Source organism: Cinclus cinclus, chromosome 1 (assembly GCF_963662255.1).
Source record: "Cinclus cinclus chromosome 1, bCinCin1.1, whole genome shotgun sequence".
Lineage (NCBI taxonomy): Eukaryota > Metazoa > Chordata > Aves > Passeriformes > Cinclidae > Cinclus > Cinclus cinclus.
Window position 1 is genome coordinate 6379877 of NC_085046.1, and position 19902 is coordinate 6399778.

The window sequence follows — 19902 nt, forward strand, 5'->3', positions numbered from 1 at the left end:
GCTGCAGGGCATCAATTCTCCATCCAGATCATGCACACGCATTGTACTCATGCTCCTTTACCTGTCTGAAATTCTTTTCCATTGCCAAAGATTTTCATGCCCTTCCAGTGCCTCCCCTTCTTTATGAAATGCAGGGGTCTTGTGCTACTCTGTAGTTGTTGGACACATTGCACCTGTCTGCAGCTTTTGCACAGGTGAGAATTCACTGCAACTTCCTACACCAGTTGGAGCTTGGTGCTGTGGCACAGCTTTATCCTGAGGTGGGTATTAAGTCTGGCATCAGGCTTGGTGATGATAAAATGATGTTGCCCATCACCCCAGTATGGTATTTGCATATTAAAAGTATATTTGAATAAAAAGGTTCAAGAGACATTTTATTAGAGCATCCACAGAAACGTAAAAAGTCATGTTCCTCTTCAGACACAGTCCAAGGCTTCTATACAGCTGCCATCAAAGTGGTATTTCTTCTTTCTCTGTCCATTACTCTCCAGCAAAAATACAACTGCAGGTATGTTTCCACAGGAGAACATTTATCTTCTGCCACTTCCAAACTCCAAGGAAAATTAAATTTCTGAGATTAGTTATATAAGAAAAAGGAAACTTGAATTTTATGTGCAAGTACAAACTTAAACCAAGTAAACTGTTATTTGTATTTTATTTGCTCTATAAAAAAAGTCTTGGAATACAAAGAACTTTTAACTGAATATAAAATTCAACATTTTCTTTCCAAGTGTCCATAGAAATACTAATGTAGTAGAAAAACAAATACAAAACCTGCAAAATACCTTAATTTGGTTTTGCTTAGAAGCTCTCTCTTTATGAAGAAGATGGGGGAAAGGGTGAATGAGTTCCTCTTTATTTCAAGCTTACTGCTTTAATTCCACGTTGCATATGAAACAACAAACAAAATTCTAAGGAATGTAAAAAGTTCCTGTGCCTACAAAAGCCTTAATAATACCACCCTGAGCTGAAGAATAATGGCACTGACATGAAAGGATTTTCATTTCTAAGAAATACCTGGCTAAATCAGAGTTCAGGAATACATGTATTCCATGCTATTCTGCAGTGCTGATTTAGCACAGTCCTACTAACCTGAAATGTGCTTCCCCTCTGGGAGATTGAGCTGCAGCAGCTCAGGGCACCCCAGGTGAGACAGTGGGCTGCAGACAGGGTGGTACCTCAGATCTAGGTGGAAGAGGAGGACCTGCATTAAACAGAGTATTCCAGGTATAATGCTACATTTCATACACTCTTCCTGGCTCACAAGGATGGACTGCAGTCTCCACTAACTACAACTGGTACAAAATTTTGAGAAAATTCTCCACTTAAAAAATGGCAAACCCCATGTTTAATACCCAGAGAGCATTAGGGCACCAACAAAATTGCTGCTGCCTGGGTTCTTTATCACTATATCTTTCTGAGACTTGTATCCTAAAGGTTCATTTTTCCAAGTGGCATAATTTTGGCAGAGAATGAGGTCAGTGAACTCACAGATTATGTACTGCCTATTCCTCCTGCAGCATTACAGGGATATGCAGATGCTCAGCACCTCAGAAATCCAGGCTGGCTGTACAGCTAAAACAAATGTGCAGAGCATGAATATTACAATTACCAGAGAATTAAAAAAATCTGTCTGCATTCAAAGTAAAAATAAATCTGGGAAATTTCAAAATTTCCTGAGGTGCTCTTTTTGATCAACTAAAGCTTTGGCTTCATTTCAATTTAGGCATTTCTTTTATAATACAATGCAAAATATAAACTACATTGTGAAGAATATAAAAGCTTTTTTCCAGACGGGAATGCCAGAACATATCCATTGTTTCTTTTTCTGAAGCATATTCTTTAGCAAGTATGATTTTTATGAAGAAGTTAATCATCAGTGGAGCTGTATTCTCCAGTGGAAAGGGGAGCTTTTGATTTTTTTCTAATAGAAATTTCATAGTCCTAGAATTTTCCAATCTTAAAGTTCTCTAGTCCTACTTGAAATTTCCCATTCTTTTTTACAAAAAATTCAATAATGCCCTTTATCATAATTAATAGTGGAAGTGCCTACTCATGGTAAACTATCTAACTTGGGTCCACTCTAGTCTGAATGGTTGTTATATATTTTTTCATGGATTTGTGTCCTTATGCAGGTTTTAAAATAAAATACATATTGGTGCTGATGGATGAGAAAGCACAAATGAAGTGACATTCTATAAAATCATGAGTTCTGGGGAGATGTTGAAAAGGCAAAGTTTGCTCGTTTGTCAGAGTAAAAGAACTGATGGCATGAAGAAGTGATCAGATGGAAGGCTTAAAATGAGAAGGGAAAAAAGGCAGTTTTCCCACAGAAAGAATAATTAAACTGAACTCATTGTGAAGAGACGCAGTGGAACCCAAGAGGGTAACTGAACTATACACAGCTGGGATTCCAGACATATATTCAGCTTGAAAAGGCTGCTTTAGAAATCAGGAAATTCAAAGGTAAGTGTCTCACAACAGAGTTTTCTAGGCATCTTCCTCAAAAAGATACTGAGCTAGATACTTCTTCTTAATATGCATTTTTGTTAATAATCTCTTCAATCTAAACTATAAAACGTGCTGTGCAACATGACTGAACAAACATTGCTGTGAGAAGTATTTCCCCCTTGTTTGAGTAATTTGAATTTGTAAGCTAATGTAAGTTTTTGTATTAAATAATGTACTGTGTGCAATTTTCTTTCTTGTAAAGCACTTTGAAGCTTTCAAAGGGCACTCTAGGTTCATAAATAATGTGGTGTTCTTTGCCAGAACTGTAGGGCATTTCTCATATGTTCTGAATCTTCTTTGCCAGAATTGCAACATATTACATGCCAAATCCTGCACACAAATGTTCTACATGTGGCAAATATATATTGATAAAGACCAGAGGCATGGCATTCCTGGATTTCTTAGAGAGAGTGGAGAAGGGAAAGAAGTGGGAAGGAATAACGAGGGAGGGGAGAGAAAAAAGTCTTTGCATCATTTTAAAAAATTACAAACAACAAAAAACATGACCTCCACTCCCAAAACAACCCATAACTTGCACTTAGTTATTTTCAAAAACTAAATTGTTTGCTGCATTCAGCAGAAACTCACAGGTACCCAGAGCTGGGTCTTTCTTTTTCCTTCAGTTATGGAAACCAGGCTTCTATTTCTTTAATAGTTGAAGATTCTTCAATGGCAGATGTTTGTAAGGGTCAGAATAACTGCAAACCCTGCTCCTCTGAGCACTGGCTAACGTAAATGGAGAGGCTGAGAGCCAGGAAAAGCAGCACAGTCAGGATCACCACTATTTAATATGCTGTGAAAATGAATCCCCTTCTTCAGAAAAAAATCGGCATTTCATATGCCCAAAGCTACAGGGACTAAACCAAGGCCAGTGTTTATAAAGAGTGAACTCTGGCCTCTCTGCAACCTCTGCCACAGACAAGAAGGCTCCTACTCCTGGAGCCTGGAAGAGAAGGAGTGTAAAGCAGCACGACCCAGAAATTCCAACAGGCATTTGGACACACAGGTTACATTGCTGAAGGATACCAGAACTTTAATGTGTCTTTGGTTACCATTTTCTTGATTAAGCACAAACAAGTAATGTCTGCATTCCTCTACAGTTTGGACTGAAGTGCTGAAGTAATTAAAAACTATTACCTGTCACTGAATTTCAAGAAAACGGTGACAATTATTAATCACCTAGCAAGAACCAGCTAGTTGAAAAGTTACTAAAAGCTACTTAGACCTAATCAGGCCTTAAGCACCAGGATTTGATAAACTTTCACAAAATAAACTGGTGTTAAAACTGAACTCCACATTCTGCAACACCAAATGAACGTTTTACTATCTGGTTTCTTTTCAGGTGGCAAGAAACTACAGTATAACTCTTGCTGTTGCCAGAATTACACTGTTTAGAGAAAAATATCCTGTGGGTTACCATTTGCTGCCATGATTTACAGAGATACGGCCTGTAGTCTGTATCAGTTTCATGGGGAAGTTTAAAAGGTAAAAAGCTTTCTGCAGAGTTTGCAGATTTCTGCATTAGTGTCTGTGTTGTCGCAAAGAGGATCAGGTGGTGTTGTGTCACAAGCTTTTCAAGGAAGTTAGCACATTTCTTCAGGTTCATCTCCTGCAAGGTAAGACTCTCCCCTCCATTGCTTCTGTCTATCCAATAAAAAGCTGATAAACTGTCTAAAAGCAAAACACAGAGCGAGGGGTGAGCACAGAACAGGTTTTCTAGAGAGTAGAGAGTGAGGAGTAACTGAGTGCTACTACTGCAGCTCACAAGGAAAAGCCTTCCCAGGCACTGCTTTATCATTTCTTCTGTCCCTTGTGCCAGTCTGTTCTCAAGAATGGTGACCAGCCGGAGCATATCGAAATGGTAATCTGTGTCAACAAACATGACTTCCACTCCCAGTCCTCCTTCAGCTTTGGGAATGATGCAGCGGGCTATTAGGTGATAAAGCATTTCTGTTTTTCCCGTCCCTTCTGGGCCATGGAATTCAATAACATCTCCTGTTCAAAAACAAAGCAGCACGTTGTCAGGTAAAAGCATTTATAGCTCAGAGTTGGTTTTCAGTGTTTTCTGAACCAATACTCACTACTCCAAAAATCAGGGAATGCATTTTATTCGAGATTCATAAAACTGTTTAAATCCTGGTTAGCATCTACCAAAAGATATTTCAGTTTTCAAGAAAGGCCTCTAAAGTTAAAGTCATCAACTGTGAACAAAGCTTGAAAACCTCTGCCAGCACCACCTAGGAGACTTCCATCAACAAAAGGTTGGCAACTGGATTTCATCTGTACCTTTACAGGCAGATGGAGGCAGAAGAGGAAGCTGCTACACAGAAGTGGCTAAGAAACCATCTACACTATGCACGCACAAGTAAGAAATAACAAAGTAGAGGACAAAACCAAAAATCCTTGCGATATTAGAAGTCATTTCACATAGATGACACAGGCTGCATGTCACAAGATTCCTACAGGAATCTGTGACTGGTGAAGAGAGCACCAGTAAGTTAATTTGGCACTTACATTCTACTGTGGTGATAATAATGTGAAACTGCTTCTTTTGACAAGGGAGACTCAGGGATTCCTTCAACTCCAGGCAACGCCTCTGTCTGAAGCAAAGGATCTCTGTTCATAAAAGGATTCAGCCTAATTACCTCATCCATGTGGGTCATAAAATATATACCATAAAAATTTAAAATGTTAATTAAAAACAGCATTACACTTCATTAGGAAACCAGTTTTTTTGTTGGATGTGAATGCAAGATACACTAAAGCCTTATCCAAAGTCTTCTGATGTCTTGTATCAGAGCAAGACTCTAGAAAAGTTCATTTATTAGCTGCTCTTTATAAATTTCTAATTTTGGGAACTGGATCATTTATTTATGACATTTTGGATTTTACAGGCAGAAGGGTAACTACATGCAGTAAAGAGAATCACACAACTGCAACTGCAGGAAGGTGAGAGATTTCCACGGCCTTGGCAAGTGCAAATGGCATAACAGCTTTCCATAGGGGGATGCAAGAGTAGAGAATTAACTGCAACTTTCCTTAAACATGCTTGTGCCTGCCCGACTTAATAGGGTTTATCAAGTCACTGCTCAACTTCCAGAGGATGTCCTCATTCACAAATGCCTACAACATCAAGATGCAGTTTGGGATGAGGGGAGGAGGATGGTAGGGAAGACACCAAGCTCTTCTCTCTGTGCAAGTGTTAAAAGCAATTTACACCTGATGTGTCAAGTCTGTCCATTTCAGTGACACTCAGAAATACCAATTCTATGAATTTCTGATACACTGAAGTTTATTAAAAAGTTGAATTGCCTCCCAAGCCCTTACTAGGCTGTTCTGAATGGCTCCCTCACTTCTGAGATGAAAGATAACTACACTTCCTGGGACATAAGTTTTTATTTTCTCTTCTTGTCCAGAGGTCACAGTGCCCAACTCTGACACTTGCAGCCAGTAGTTCTGCTGTCACACAGCCTGTGCCAGAGACATAGCCACACCCTGGCAGGGTGAGATAGCAGCTTGGAAGAACTAAAAAGTGCTGGGTAGGTCATTCCCCCATATTTTGTCTCTTGAAATATTTTAGAACAACTGTGTAAGGCAAATCTTGATAAGTAACAAAATTTATCTTTTGCCCCTGGCTGTGGCACAAAACCTGCCACCCTGGCTTTTCTGAATCCAGACCAGTAACTGAGTGGGGCCAACAGGCAATAGACAGCTTCACCTGCCTTTACAGCAAAATATGACCCACTGGATTCAAAAATTATTCTGGGAAATAAAATGCTTCACTTTTTCCATTTGAAGACATTCTAGCAGGATGCCTGTGTGCTACAGAATGACACTGGATGAGGTTTTTTTATTGGCAGAACCAATAAAAGTTATTTAAGTAAAAATTCAAAGTTGAATGACAAAAATCATTCTCTGAGGTTTTTGTGCTGGTGGTTTATAAATGTGAACAGCAAGACAGCCAAGCACCTCCCAAAGTTCGCTCAACATTGCTGAAAGAGATACACAGCTGCCTTGTAGTTTAACTAAGACACTTGAGTTACTCTGAAAACAGTAACAGATTGGACTGTAAGAAAAGCCCAAGAGAGCCTGGCATTTCTGTGCCTTCCTGATTATCCAAGAGGCTGCCCACAAGAAGAATGGGTGCAAAACAGGAGCCATTTATAGCAACATCTGTAAATGGAGGGTTTCATTGAATTAACAACCAGGCTGTTACAGTAAGATAAGAGGGCAAATTCATTTCTCTGGATCACAGAGGACAAACCATGACACAGCAAAGGAGGAAGTGAGGCCAGCGATGTTTTCAAGAAGCCTCAGACATGCTGACAATAAGTCACAGAAGAAACTGAGTGATCAGGACTAGCATCATCCATTAATGTCAAAACAACTTTGAAAGGAGGAGTAGTAAAAGGATACCATCACAGGATGAGAACAGGCTGAGAGGGAGAGCAGGAACAGCAGTTTAACACTGAAGAAAGTTAATAGGAATTTTTTATGTTAGAATTGGTGTTGGCAGACATTAAACATATCAGTAGATGAATGTTCCATTAGCTTGGCAAAACATGTAGAAGACAAACTAATTGGGTTAATAAAGACTTAGCTTTGTGAAGATTTAACAGATGGAGATGGATGAGCAGGGTGATTTCACATGAAATTCAGCACTGGTGAATTCAAGAGTTAGGTTTTAAGAAGTCCCCCAACACATTGCTTGGCTTAGGGCAGCCTGGACTGGCCCATTATGGGCAGACTAAAGAGAACAATATTCCACTCCTATGAATGGGCATGCAGGTTAAATTAAATGACGCTGAAGAAATGTGAATATTTATGTAAGATCAATGTATTTTTAACTGAAACACTGTGCTCAGTCCTGGTCATCAGTTTGGTGTTATGTCTTGAATGAGAAGAGGCTTATTTTTGTCTGTAATCAATCCACCAGCAAATGCTGGTTACATGATTTTCTGACACTTCAGATACAAACAGGCTGTTGGAATACGCAGCAGTAACTTCATGTGTTTCTCACTGTAGGCTGCCTTCAAGTTCCTGGGCTGGTCATTTACAATACTGTAAATACTGATATTTATACCATTTGTAAGTGAAGTAGATATTTATATTTATATTTACATTTATATTTATTCTAAGTTAATGCTGGATGTCATGCAATTGGTGAACATCAAAGCTTTACACTGACACCCACACCTTCACACCAGTGGCACAGGGGAAATATGACTGGCAATAGTGGAAAATTATTTAATGCTTGTGTCACTTTTGCTCCATTTCAGAAGAGCTTAAATGGTACGTAATTAATGGACTTATGTGCTCTTAAATATGCAAGTCCATCATAATTAGAAGCAGTGGTTAGAATATCACATTAATACCTATATTACCATCCCTATTTTACAGTACCCTGACATGCAATTTATAAATACTTAACTAAAATGCAACCTTTGGATAGTTTATTGAAACTTCATATATTTGTTTGGTTTAAATTCCATCAGAAAAAAAAGACTAATTTAGGTCTTTGCATTGCTTGAATCACAGCATTTTAGATGAAGAGCTGTTCAGTATTGACTTCATGGGCAACATAATGCAGAATTCCACCGTGACACACTAAAAGTCAAGTTCATGACAAATAGAGGTAGGCCTTCAACAGGGATTTAAGACTGAATAATGAGAACACACATCAAAATAACACATGGGTTCACATGAATACTGTGGTATTAAAAGACAAAGCAAAAGCGTAATAAAAGGTGAAGTCCATTTATACAGACAGAGCTAAAGAGCTGTGCTAATACGTTAGGCAGCTTCATTAATGTCAGCCAAAAAGCATGACCAATATGGGTAATAATTGATACCATTTGTTCAAAGCAGAAGAAAAATACAAGTGCTTCAAAAGTTCAATGACTCTGTTGGCACAGAGAAACCGGTGATGAATTTTAGGTTTCTAGCCATCTTAAAACTGAGGTTCTGGAATAGTCTTCAGACAGACATGAACAACCTATAAAGCTTTAAGAGCAAAGCATATAATTTGACATGAAATTATGTAATGCTATGGACTGCAGCAAGAGCAGTTAGTGATCCCCAAGACAACATCTTAAAATCTGTTTGACCAGTACATAACCAGTTCAGTCTCAAACATGTGTTGTGTGTAAGGCTGAGTAAAAAAATACCAAACATCCAGACTAAAAGATCATTTAATATTTATGTTTTAAAAAAATACAGTAATATTTCATCTTCTAAAAAGAAGTAAGAATTTGATAGCCTTGTGAAGCATACACCAATTTCACTCCTGGCCTTTAATTCTTGTGAGTAACACAGCAGTTCAGAAATGAGAGTATTCAAATATTCTTCTGTGCTCTACTTGCACTGGCTTAGCAGTATTTCTCTGCCCTTTATCATTGTTATGTTACATTGGAAACCTTCAGGGTAGGAATCGTGTACTGCTAAAGCCCACATGTTCTCCAGTGCTGCAAAACAATACACAAAGGCTCTCACAGTGACTGTTTGAAGACTAAGCATCAACTCTCATCCAATTATCCTGATGCTTTTTATTGCTTTTTCTGCTCTTTCTTCTGAACCTTCCATAGTTGTGGGAGTTCAAACTGCAGACAAGTGTGTTGCTAACCACATTCCCTATGAAATCCACTCACACATAAATTCCACAACAGCAGGACCTCATCACTGATCCTTAGAGTTTGCCACTCATACGCCTTTTTTAATATATATTTTTAGTCTTGTGTAATCAGAGTTGTCTCTTTCATCATGAAATTTCACACTATCTGGAAAATCAGTCTGACTTCCTAAATAGTGTGTTAATTGTTGTTTAGTTCACTAATATCTTTCATTAAAATACCCAATCTCGATCTTAAAATCTGAAAGGTTACACCACTGCTCCAATCTGAATTCTCCTTCATTCACTGAAGGTCTCTATGAGTCATGTTGATCCTGACACTGTGAACTCATTTAACTAATTAGTACCTATGTCCATAATGGAATTGTTTATGAAGTTATATCTAAGCATACTTAGGATTTTTCAGGTCAAGACTGAATGGCTTGATGACTTGGCTTAATTGAAAAATACTGTTTGCTCATGCCCCTTATCCTAACTTACCCAGACAACTGTATCACTGAACTCTTTGCTATTTACTGAACCTTATGTTCTTTGCAAATTTCTGCAGTTATGACTTTGTGGTGGTTGTCTAGACCACTGATTAAAAAAACCCAAAGAGGTTTAATGACAGACTCTAGAACAAATTGCTGGAAAACTACTGACACTGACCAATATGTTTGTTATTTACTCACCTACACCTGTGTTTTGATATGCATAAAGTAGATTTTGAGGCCTATTTAATAATGTTTGGAAGGGTGACATTGCATTATTCCATTTTATCTAGTTTGCATTGAACTACAGCAACAATTAAAATTCAGATCCAGGGAAAAATAATTTAGTTGTATGCTTATCTCTGAGAATACTTTTACATGAACATTTTCCCATAAACGGGATAAAGACACATTTTTACCATGAGCAGGAGATCCTTCCTCAGCAAACAGATAAGGTTCGAGATTCTTCAGAGAACTTCTGCCCTCAAGTCGTGCAAGCAGCTTTTGAAGAGAAGACAAAGAGCCATGCTGTTAACTTAAAATAATGGACCTCAGGAAACAAATTTAAAGGATTCTAAGAACTGACAGTTTGCCATGACAGTCCTACTGAAATATTAGCCTGATTTAAAAAATGCTTTCATAAATACATATGGAAATGTATAGACTGGACTACAGCAACAGAAGGTCCCAGCCTTACAAACACACAAATCCAGTGGCTATGAGGAGAAATAAAGTTTACAAAGCAAAGGCTGCTTTGGGACATTAGTGAGAGGAATCGCCTCCAGTACACAGCAGTGCTGCCATTCCAAAGAGCAAAGGGAAAGAACATCATTTGTAACAACCATCACCTCCAAAAGAAAATACTGGCAGAGAGGTGAAACCCTACCCATCATCAATCCCCTGAGCCAGCCTCTCTGAGCATTTATAAGTAAAAGCATGTGCATTTCACCTGAAAAGTTACACAGGACTCCTCTGGGCTACAATCCTATTATATCATAGTTACTTGTCCAAACAGAGTATGGATTAAGAATGTTCAAAAGTAATTAGTCAGCAGTGACTCTGCAAGAACTTTTCTAAAGGAAGCTTGAATTTGTTAAGCAAGTTCTCCAAAGCCCCTTGTAAAGTAAGTTCATTGTAAAACTGATTACTTCAAGGATCATGGACAGTTTTTTAAAGTGAGAGGTATTTGCATAGCAAATAGACAAGTATTCACAAAACCTGTGTTGTTAGTCATTCTGGCACACTGTGTAAAGCAAGAATGAACATTTTCCCTGGTACTAGAGCTGTTATTCCCTACATGTATTAGCACACATGGAAAAGGAAATTATTGGGATGCTCAGTATCACCAGAGCACCTACCCTAGTGCCAAATACTACATTCTCCAAGATATCCAGCTGTCATTTAAAAATCTGAACAAGTCTTTTTTCAGTTTTATCCCATCCTCAAGACCAAAAAAGCAATGAGCACACACCTTCAAACAACTGCTGCCTCCTCTTATTTTCCTCCTTGTCACATCCATGAGCAACATTTGCTCCAAATGATCTTAAAAGTTCTTTGGACAGCTGTGTGTGTGTGTTTGTGTTTGCCTTTAACAGTAAAATAAAACTCCATTAAATGGCCCTGAATTTACTTCAAGTGGTCACAATGGGAATCTAAGTGTGACATTTTCATTGACATTTTAAGAGTCCCTTCCATTAACAAAATGTCAACATGCTTGCCTTGGCCTCTTCACACATATCCAGGAGAGTTTTCTGACTCTGAAGGGCCAAAAAAAACACTCAAATTGACTTTGCTCTGGATCAGCAGATCTTCCCATTACATTTCACACATTTGTGCAGCACAGAGAACACACAGTGAACTCCTGGGAACCAGCAGGGTTCCATGATCTGGACAAAGCAAAAATTCAGACGGACATATGCATGTAAGAATACAGAAATGTAACTTGGGGGATATAAACCAGCAGCTCCCAACTACCAAGTGGGCCCTGGAAGACCCTACACATGCAGCTCTTCTGTGCAAGCAGCTGCTGGGTCCACTGGAGGAGAGGCTGCACCCACTGGGGAGAAGAACCAGGAATCTCTCACTCCTTCATCAGCAGTGGAAATTGAGGGAAACAGGAAAACCACCACAGGCTGCTGCGTTCTGATGCTCTTCACTTCCTAGCAGAGGAAGCATCGCTGTGGCACACAGGGATAACAGGGCGCAATGATGGACACTCCTGGGGCCAGCAGTCACAGCTGCTGCTGGCCTAAACACATTGCTGCAGCCTCCTGCTCCTAATTTGTACATTAACAAATATATCCTCTGCAGTTTATTTTTTCTGGAACAGTGAGCCCCTGTCTCCTCTTAAGACTATCAACTCTTTAAGTTTACTGGGAGAGCTCTGGAAACACACAGTAAATTGATCACTATTGTCCAGATAGGAATCTGCCGTTATTTAAATGGCAAGTTTATATATTAATTTTAAATAACTACAGGTGCTTTCTCTGAGCACTGCTCATGTAGGTAATTTATGGTAATTTGCTGATGATAGTGCACCTGTGTTTTTATCAAGCTTGTATTTACTTCCGAGTTCTGAAGCAGAATCTCCAAAGGCACTTGCCTCATTAGTGCCATGCTGGGAGCAACGGGGTTCCTGGCAGAAACAGCCAACAATTTTCCTTCAACTCTCACAAAGGTTTGTCCACACTGCAGCAGAAGTGATGGGAGCAAAGCTGATATGAGCCACTACACAGGCATCCCTCACCTCTGTCCACATTACAGACAGCACAGGCTGTTCCAAATGGAGCAAGAGCCACCTTGGCTCTATTACAGGGGAGGCACTCTCATTTTGGCTCCTCACAGGTTCTTCTGGAAAATGAGAGGGGGAGAAATCTACAGCATGTAAAGGGTAATCTGGAGGGTGGATGTCAGGTGTCCCAAGCTTTGTCACAACCTACAGAACAGAGCAGCAAAGCACCGTTGGAGAGAACCCTGGACTGGGAAGATCTTAGAAAAAGATCCCAAGTCTATTTCAAATCCCATATTAGAGACTTCAGATTCTGTAATCAAAGCCTAGGTACTCATTTCTTCCTCCATAAGCCTCTCTTCATCTTTTTTTATACAAAACACCACCGTTTAGCAACCTGCTAGTGGTAGCTCCTCACTCTTAGGTGTCCTCTGAAAATGTAATTATGCCAGCAAGAAACTGCACAAATGTGCAGTTACATGTAGAGAACAAGCTGTACGGCAGAAGTTCAGCAGCAGCTGGGTTAAATGTCATTAATGACAAAGCTGATGGGACTCAAATACTTCAGCTGTTCCTTCTATAATTTATCATTCTTTTAATAAACAAATATGCATGTGGACAGTCCCACTGACTAGTACATTATATGCTCGTACTCTGTTGGTTTTAACAGCACTGTGCATCAATGGAAGCACACATGTAGGTCTTGTCAGGAATGAGAGATTACTTCATTAAAATGTTAAAGAAATTCAAATTAAATACTCCAGCTCTGGTAGAGGCTGTGAGCTAACCTAGAGGCTATTTACACATACAAACCTATCTCAAGTACTCGATAAAATTTAATTCGCAACCACTATAACCACTCTGACTGAGCTTTTGTAAACTTGGGGCATGAAAACATATGCAAGCTATTTATCATTACTTCTATTGTGATATACCAAGGGGGTTTTGCAAGAAGTTCCAATTTGTTGCATTAATTACATTCAATAATAAAAGCACAATATTGTGGTCTCAGTATATAATTCAGTATAATCTGACTTTATACATGAGACTATTTAAAGAAGCATTGTTTTAAATTAAGTGTTTTCTGTTACAAGTGCTTTTGCCATTTTTTGTCTGGACACTGTACTCAGACACTGTATTTTCTTAACCCACGGGCTGTCAACTCCTCCCTTGCTCCAGGTTGGATATCCATCCATTGCAGGCAGTTGATGCCATGTGCATTCCCTGTTGGCACCACTCATGTGGACAAATAAATGCATTTACTCCTTGGACAAATAAATGCATTTACTCCTTGGACAAAGAGCACTGCTCATCTCCTTAATTCACATCTTATTTGCCAACAGTGGACATCTGGTATTAATTGATTTTTTTTTAAGTGTAAAAAGGGCTTAAAAGTGCAAGTCCCACTAAGAACCACACAGAGTTTTAAATAAATAAATATTATCACACTTTTCTGTTTTACGAGAACTATTCAGCATATTCTGATACAGTTACATACAAATCTCCAAGCAATTCAGTTGCTGATTGCAAGTGGAAGTTTCTAACAAATAAAACATCCAGAAATGGAAAAAAAAATAAAACAGCACAACAAAATCCCGAAACTCAAACCTCTTTTCTCCTAAAGAGGAGGAAAGCAATTCCACCTCACATAATGTTTATTTATAGAATCATCAATTTGGAAGAGACCTTTAAGATCACCAAGTCAGAACCTTTAAATGAAACTTTCCTCACAGGTCTTCCTCCTTAGGCATCCCCTCCAACAAGGGGAGGGGAGCGCGAAGGGAGTGTTTATAATATTTATAAAGGAATTATCGAGACGCCTGAACCAACCTCCCGTCGTACTGCAAGAAACACCCATGGCAGGAGCCCACCGGCATCCCGACACAAAGGCACAACAGGGACCCTGGGGAGCCTGATCCCTCCCGGATCCGCGGGAAACCCACCGGGAAAGCCTCGGGAGGCGGAACTCCCTCCCTCCCTTCCTTCCTTCCTCCCTCCCTTCCTTCCTTCCTTCCTCCCTCACGCACCGCCCTCTCAGGAGGCCCCGCGGGAGTTGCCCCACACCCACCCCGTGGGGTTGGGGAGGCTCGGCGCTCCTCTTTTCCCCCGGCTGCGGTCTCGCCCGGCCCTCCCCGCCCATGTGCCCGGGCCGGGGCTGAGGGGAGCGGGGCGAGGGCCGCGCCTCACCTGCGTGCCCGACTCCGCCCCGCCGAACGCGTCACCCATGGCGGCCCCGCGTCCCGCAGCGCCCCCGCCCGGCCGCGCCCTCTGCGCCTGCGCGGCTCGGCCCCCCGGGAGCGCGGGTGGAGCCTGCCGGCTGTGGAGTCGCAGGTTCGAGTCCCGCCTCCGGCTCAAGTCCCGTCCGTCTGTTGCATGCGGCTTGGGATTCCTTGGACACGGCGGGAGAATCACACGGTGGAATAGGTTGGAAAAGTGCTCTGGAGTCATCGAGTACAACTGATGACGGAACACCACCATGTCGAGCAGACCACGGCACCTAGTGCCACGTCCAGTCTTTGCTTGAACACCTCCAGGGACGGTGACTCCGCCACCTCCCTGGGCTGCCCGTTCCAGTGTCTACTCACTCCTACTGAGAATAAATTCTTCCTGGTGTCCAACCTCAACCTCCCCTGGCGCAGCTCAGAACCATGTGTTCTCGTCCTGTCCCGAGTTACCTGAGAGAAGAGCCCGATCCCCGCCCGGAAACAAGCTGTTAATTTATTTTAAGGACTTGTCTTTGAATAGGTGTGTGTGGGATTTTTCTGCTCCTGCTGGAAAGGGGCAGGTGGCTGTGCTGGTGTGACTCAGGGAATGCTCCTTGGTGACACTGTGACTCAAGGGAAGCTCGTTCACGTGGCTGGGATTAAACTCTTGACGCCTGTGAAATTGCCAAAGCCAGCTATCAATTATGGCTTAAATTAAAAGGGATCTAGAGTGTTTTTAATAAGTCCCTGGAACGAACTGGGCTCGCGTGGTGCGTGATGCTCTGAGGCAGGAGCTGATGGACAGTGGCTTGGTCACGTCAGCAGCCGCGTGCCCGTGGTCAGCAGCAGGACCTGCTCCTCCTGGACCACGGCCCGTCCGCTGCAGATGTGCAACTTGGGCGGGCAAAAAGGATGGGCGCAGGGAGAACACCAGAGAACCTGTGTGCTTCTTCCATAGGCTAAATGCAAAACCAGCAGGATAAGAATAGCAGCTCCCAGTATCTGCATATCAAAGAGCAGGAATGATATCATCCCTTCGGGTCTAGCGAGGTTATCAGTGATACTGCACGTCTCAGGGGGAGAAACTGGTGGTGGAGTTCTCTGTTTCTTCAAAGAAAACATGTTTGTCTATAAAAAAGAATTTCTGCTAGCATGCACCACAATAGAAAATCTAACCTCAGATGCAAGGAATTAACTTTGTTTACTCTTTCAGCCCTCTTTCAGCCCAAAATATACAGCTCCAATTCAAAACATGATGTTGCTGCCACATGACTAACTCTAGTTGGATGCCATCAGATAGATTTAATGCTACTCAAACCTCTAGTTTTGGTGTCCAGTACTAATTCTGCTCATTTAAGTATGGAAGGGAGATGGTCGCCCTGCACAGCCTGAGTAGTCTTTGTCTTTTTCTGTGTATGGATACACATGCCAAATTATCAGGAGCACGGTTCTCTGGTGAGAAAGATGGATGGCCATGGGGAGGGTACAAAAATGCAACTACAACACTTTTGGTTTTATTGTACTGAAGGAAGTTACTGCTTTGCATTTTGGAAGAAGTCAACATAAGGGACAGACAACTTTAAGAGCTCTGTGTCTGAGTACTCTTGCAGTACCTCAGCAGTCTGGGCCACATTCCCTGGAAGAGTTTTAAAGGTTTGTTAATTAGTGGTGATTGCCCTTGAAGCTCACTGAGGGTGACCTAACCCAAGTGCAGAGTGGACTTGCTGTGATGACAAAGACACTGCTCACTGCATCAACCACATTATTTTTTTTTTAAATAATTATAGGTTCTTTGTTGCTCTTGTCCTCTAATTAAAGATGTCGCACTAATTTTTAAAATGTGATTGCTACTTGACTTTAGAGCCATAAAATATACAGCACAGATAAATGCCAGTTGACTGAAGCCCTTACATACATTGTGAGTATCCCAGTAGGGTTCTGTGGGAGCTCTTCTACTGCATGGCTGAACACAGCTTTGGCATTACCATCTAATGCAAAATGAAGTATCACAGTTAAATGAAAATCAAGCAACTAATATTTGACAGAGAGGGTAAAAACACAGAAAACTCATCTGAGCAGCAAAAACAACCAACCCAATATTAAGGATATTTAATAGCTTGAAATATTTAATACATAATAATTAGAAACATGCAAATCAAATACACTAGTCACCTTGATAGGCAGATTGCACATCAGCAGTGACCACTGCTGGCATCTTACCACATTTTGTAATATTTTATCAAAATTGTCTATTTAGTTCTCATAGTTCATCTTAATTTTTTTGGTTGTTTATTTTTCTCCCTGCATGGTAAACCTCTTCATTGACCTTGCTTCTTAGGAGAAAAACAGTAACATAGGTAAGGAAAGAAATTGTTTCCTGTTGGTTTCAGCAGAGCAAGGAGTTTAATTGCAACCTCTATTTTTTGAGCTTCTGGTGGGCTTATTTATTTATTTATTTATTTATGAGTAATTATTTTATATTTTTCTGCCACATTTCTGAGTGATAGTGGGTGATCCAGGAATACAGGCTCCCATCCAGCCCTCTTACCTTTCCTTCTTGAACAGCAGAATCCTCCTTAAAGTACTACAGCTCCAAGTAGCTTGTAGTGTCCAGGGTCTCCATGCCCCAGCACACCTGTTTCTACAGGCAGAAAATTAGTGTTCCTTTGTTTAGCATGAGGGGAGCCTGAGGGGGGCCCTGGAGCCACAGCACTGCTTGTGTAGCAATTCAGCAGCAGGAACAAGGACTTTCCTAATAGTAGAAAGATCAGACTCTAGGGATGAGAATCCCTGTCTTTATGAAATGTGTATTCCGGGGAAAATTCCTCTTTCCTAATCTTGATTTTGAACATCTCCCACACTGGGATCCTGCATTTTCCACTGCGTGTGTTTAAGACCTGCATTGTTGCAAGGAAAAATGACAGTGCAAGAGAGGAAGGTATTTAAAGTGGATTTGCAGCCCTGAACAAAATTATTTTTTTATTTTATTTTTTAAAAAATATTTGCTTATTCATACATTCATTGTTGTTAATTTCAGTCAACAGAAGGAACCTGGGATGGATTCTGGAGAAGGAAGGACTAGCTCAGGTGCCCCAAGGGCAGTTGAGAGTCTACTGTAAATATAAACATTTAATTTATTTTTAAGATGCAAAGTCCTAAATTTAAATTGCCAGTTGGTCTACAGTTGTCTCAAGAATTGGATTATTACACTTTAGATGGCAGTCTAAAGAACTAACATCCTGTTCTGGAGCAAGGCCTGAGGTAAGAGCTTAAACAAGAGGGGAAAAGCATGAAGAAAATCAACATGTTGACAAGAAAGTTAGACTATGTGAGGATGGTTGCAAAAAACACATCAAACTTTTATATTTAATTAATAGCTAATTTAGAAACTGGAATTCAAATGTTTCCTCCTTTGAATTTTTTTTTCAGTCACAGAGATTTTGCTCCAACATAAGCTTTATAATTTTCAGTGTATTGTCACTTAAATGTTCCCTCACAAGATTTGTGTGGGTGATGTTCCAGCACAAACCAGCTCCAAACAGATCTTCTAGCTTGAAAACTGTTCATACAGTTGAACTAAACTTTCAGTAAAGTAAATTGTCTTCCTAATTAATGTCCAGACTCTTAAATACCTTAATTCCAAAGGTGACAAATTGAGTCTTCCAAAAGTCATTACACAAAAGAATCACTCCCAGAAATAAAACAGGTTTTGAGTTGAGTCTTACCTCTTCCTTTGTGTAATAATGCTCAAACCCCAAAAGGTTTATCAACTAAAGACCATTTCAAAATTTTAAGCAGAACTAAAAAGGATTAAGAATAACAGAAGTAGTAGTTGTAGTAAGAATTAAAACTCAAACTATGTGTTGAGTCTCCATGTAGTGAATGTCATCAGATTAGTTGCAACCTCTCTGTGTGACTCCTCCAGTTTCACGGAGCTGATTTCAGCCTCACTGTTCCAAGTTTCTCTCAATGAGTGAAGTGATCTGTCACTGGATTTTATTAGATTTTTTTTTTATTTTTTAGAGCAGATGGCTGATTCTTTTTACCTGGAGAGCTGCCACTTTCTTTAGATGCATTTGGGCTTTATCATAGTCTAATTTATCTGTTTATTTGAGAAATAAGTAACCTAAATTGCAAATGTGTTAGAATTTCACTGACCTCAGAAAAGCTGATAGATTTGCTCCATAGATTTCCTGAATCTTGTTGAAAAAATAAAAACAACCCCTCAAAAGAGGAAATAACTTAATCCACTGGTAGCTGGACTGTTAGCCATGAAAAAGCAAGTCCAGGTCTTTATTAATTCTGGCATCTGTGATCACAGAATCATAACATGGTTTGGGTTGGAAGGGATCTTAAAGCTCATCTAGTTCCTGTCTCCTTGCCATGGGAAGGGAACCTTCCACTAGACCAGGTTGCTCAGAGCATGATCCAACCTGGCCTGGAATAGTTTCATGGCCAGTTCCTGGATATTCTGCTTTACCTTTCAGCTTGCAGACATACATCAGAAATGAACTTGATCTGTGTAGCCATTCACCTGTATTTATGTCTAGGTTTCTTATTTGCCTTTCATCAGCTCGTATTCCCGAGCTGGAATTACTTCATGTTTGTTTGTACCACATTGTCCTTTCCCTGCAGCTACTTCTGTCCTGCCTGAATGATTCTGCACTGGCTCACTGCAGAATTGCCAGATACCCCTTGCTTGGACTGCGTTTGTATTGGTGACCCAGGCAGGGATATTTTCTTGCTTGTCTATGGGCACAGTTTCAGGTTACCAGTAAGTAAGGCTTACGGAGAAGAACACGTTATTTGTAAAGCCACTTTTATAGCCAGAAGTGACTACAGATGAAGTTTCTCTTTGAGTAGTTGAGCTCTGACCTGCAGCCCATGGAGAGAGAGGTCTTGAGTCTGACCTTGTGAACCTCCCTCTCTGCTCATACTCCACTGATGGGAATAAAGCAAATTTTGCCTCAGTCAAACGTGTTTCTCCTCTGCCTTCTACAGTGCTGTTCAATGAAGTATGAATGATTTTTCTAAATTCTACTCCTGTGGCTTACCCTTTGCTTGAGTGTTGATGCCCTTACAAGCCCCGGGTTTTACAAAGAATCCATGCAGGCACTATGAACCGGCTGAAGAATTCACACAAATCCTAGGCCTGTCAATAGGAGTAAATCAGTATCTTAATTAATTAGCTGTTTATGCTCCCCTAGGCCCCTTGTCAAAAGGGCATCCTCTGGTAGGGTAGTTGGCACTGAGTTCAAGCTGACTGGTATTTCTTGGTGGAAACAAACCACAATTTGCCCATGTGATACAGAAAACTAATGGTACATTTCAAGTGTGCATGAAAAATAACTGTATGATCCA

The 19902-nt window shown here is 40.5% G+C and overlaps 1 protein-coding gene across 2 annotated transcripts; it reads right to left on the minus strand.

Annotated features, from left to right (window-relative positions):
- Positions 1-638: 638 nt before the first annotated feature.
- On the minus strand, positions 639-14563 carry XRCC2 (X-ray repair cross complementing 2). Of its 2 annotated transcripts, none has more exons than XM_062506384.1 (3): positions 14525-14563; positions 10029-10110; positions 639-4506 (listed from the first exon to the last, which is right to left on the minus strand). In XM_062506384.1, the coding sequence occupies exons 1-3, from the start codon at positions 14561-14563 to the stop codon at positions 3791-3793; spliced, it is 837 nt and encodes a 278-aa protein (XP_062362368.1). In that variant the 3' UTR covers positions 639-3790. The 2 variants fall into 2 exon arrangements, with proteins under 2 accessions (XP_062362368.1, XP_062362356.1); XM_062506372.1 differs by lacking the exon at positions 14525-14563 and adding an exon at positions 11081-11211.
- Positions 14564-19902: the final 5339 nt, after the last annotated feature.

Excerpts from the sequence above, each read along its gene's own strand:
- XRCC2 (XM_062506372.1), bottom strand. The coding sequence starts at position 11,137 with ATGTTGCTCATGGATGTGACAAGGAGGAAAATAAGAGGAGGCAGCAGT. Across the intron at positions 10,111-11,080 it reads GAGGCAGCAGTTGTTTGAAG|CTGCTTGCACGACTTGAGGG; the intron begins GTGTGTGCTCAT and ends TCTCTTCAAAAG. Across the intron at positions 4,507-10,028 it reads GGAAGGATCTCCTGCTCATG|GAGATGTTATTGAATTCCAT; the intron begins GTAAAAATGTGT and ends GTTTTTGAACAG.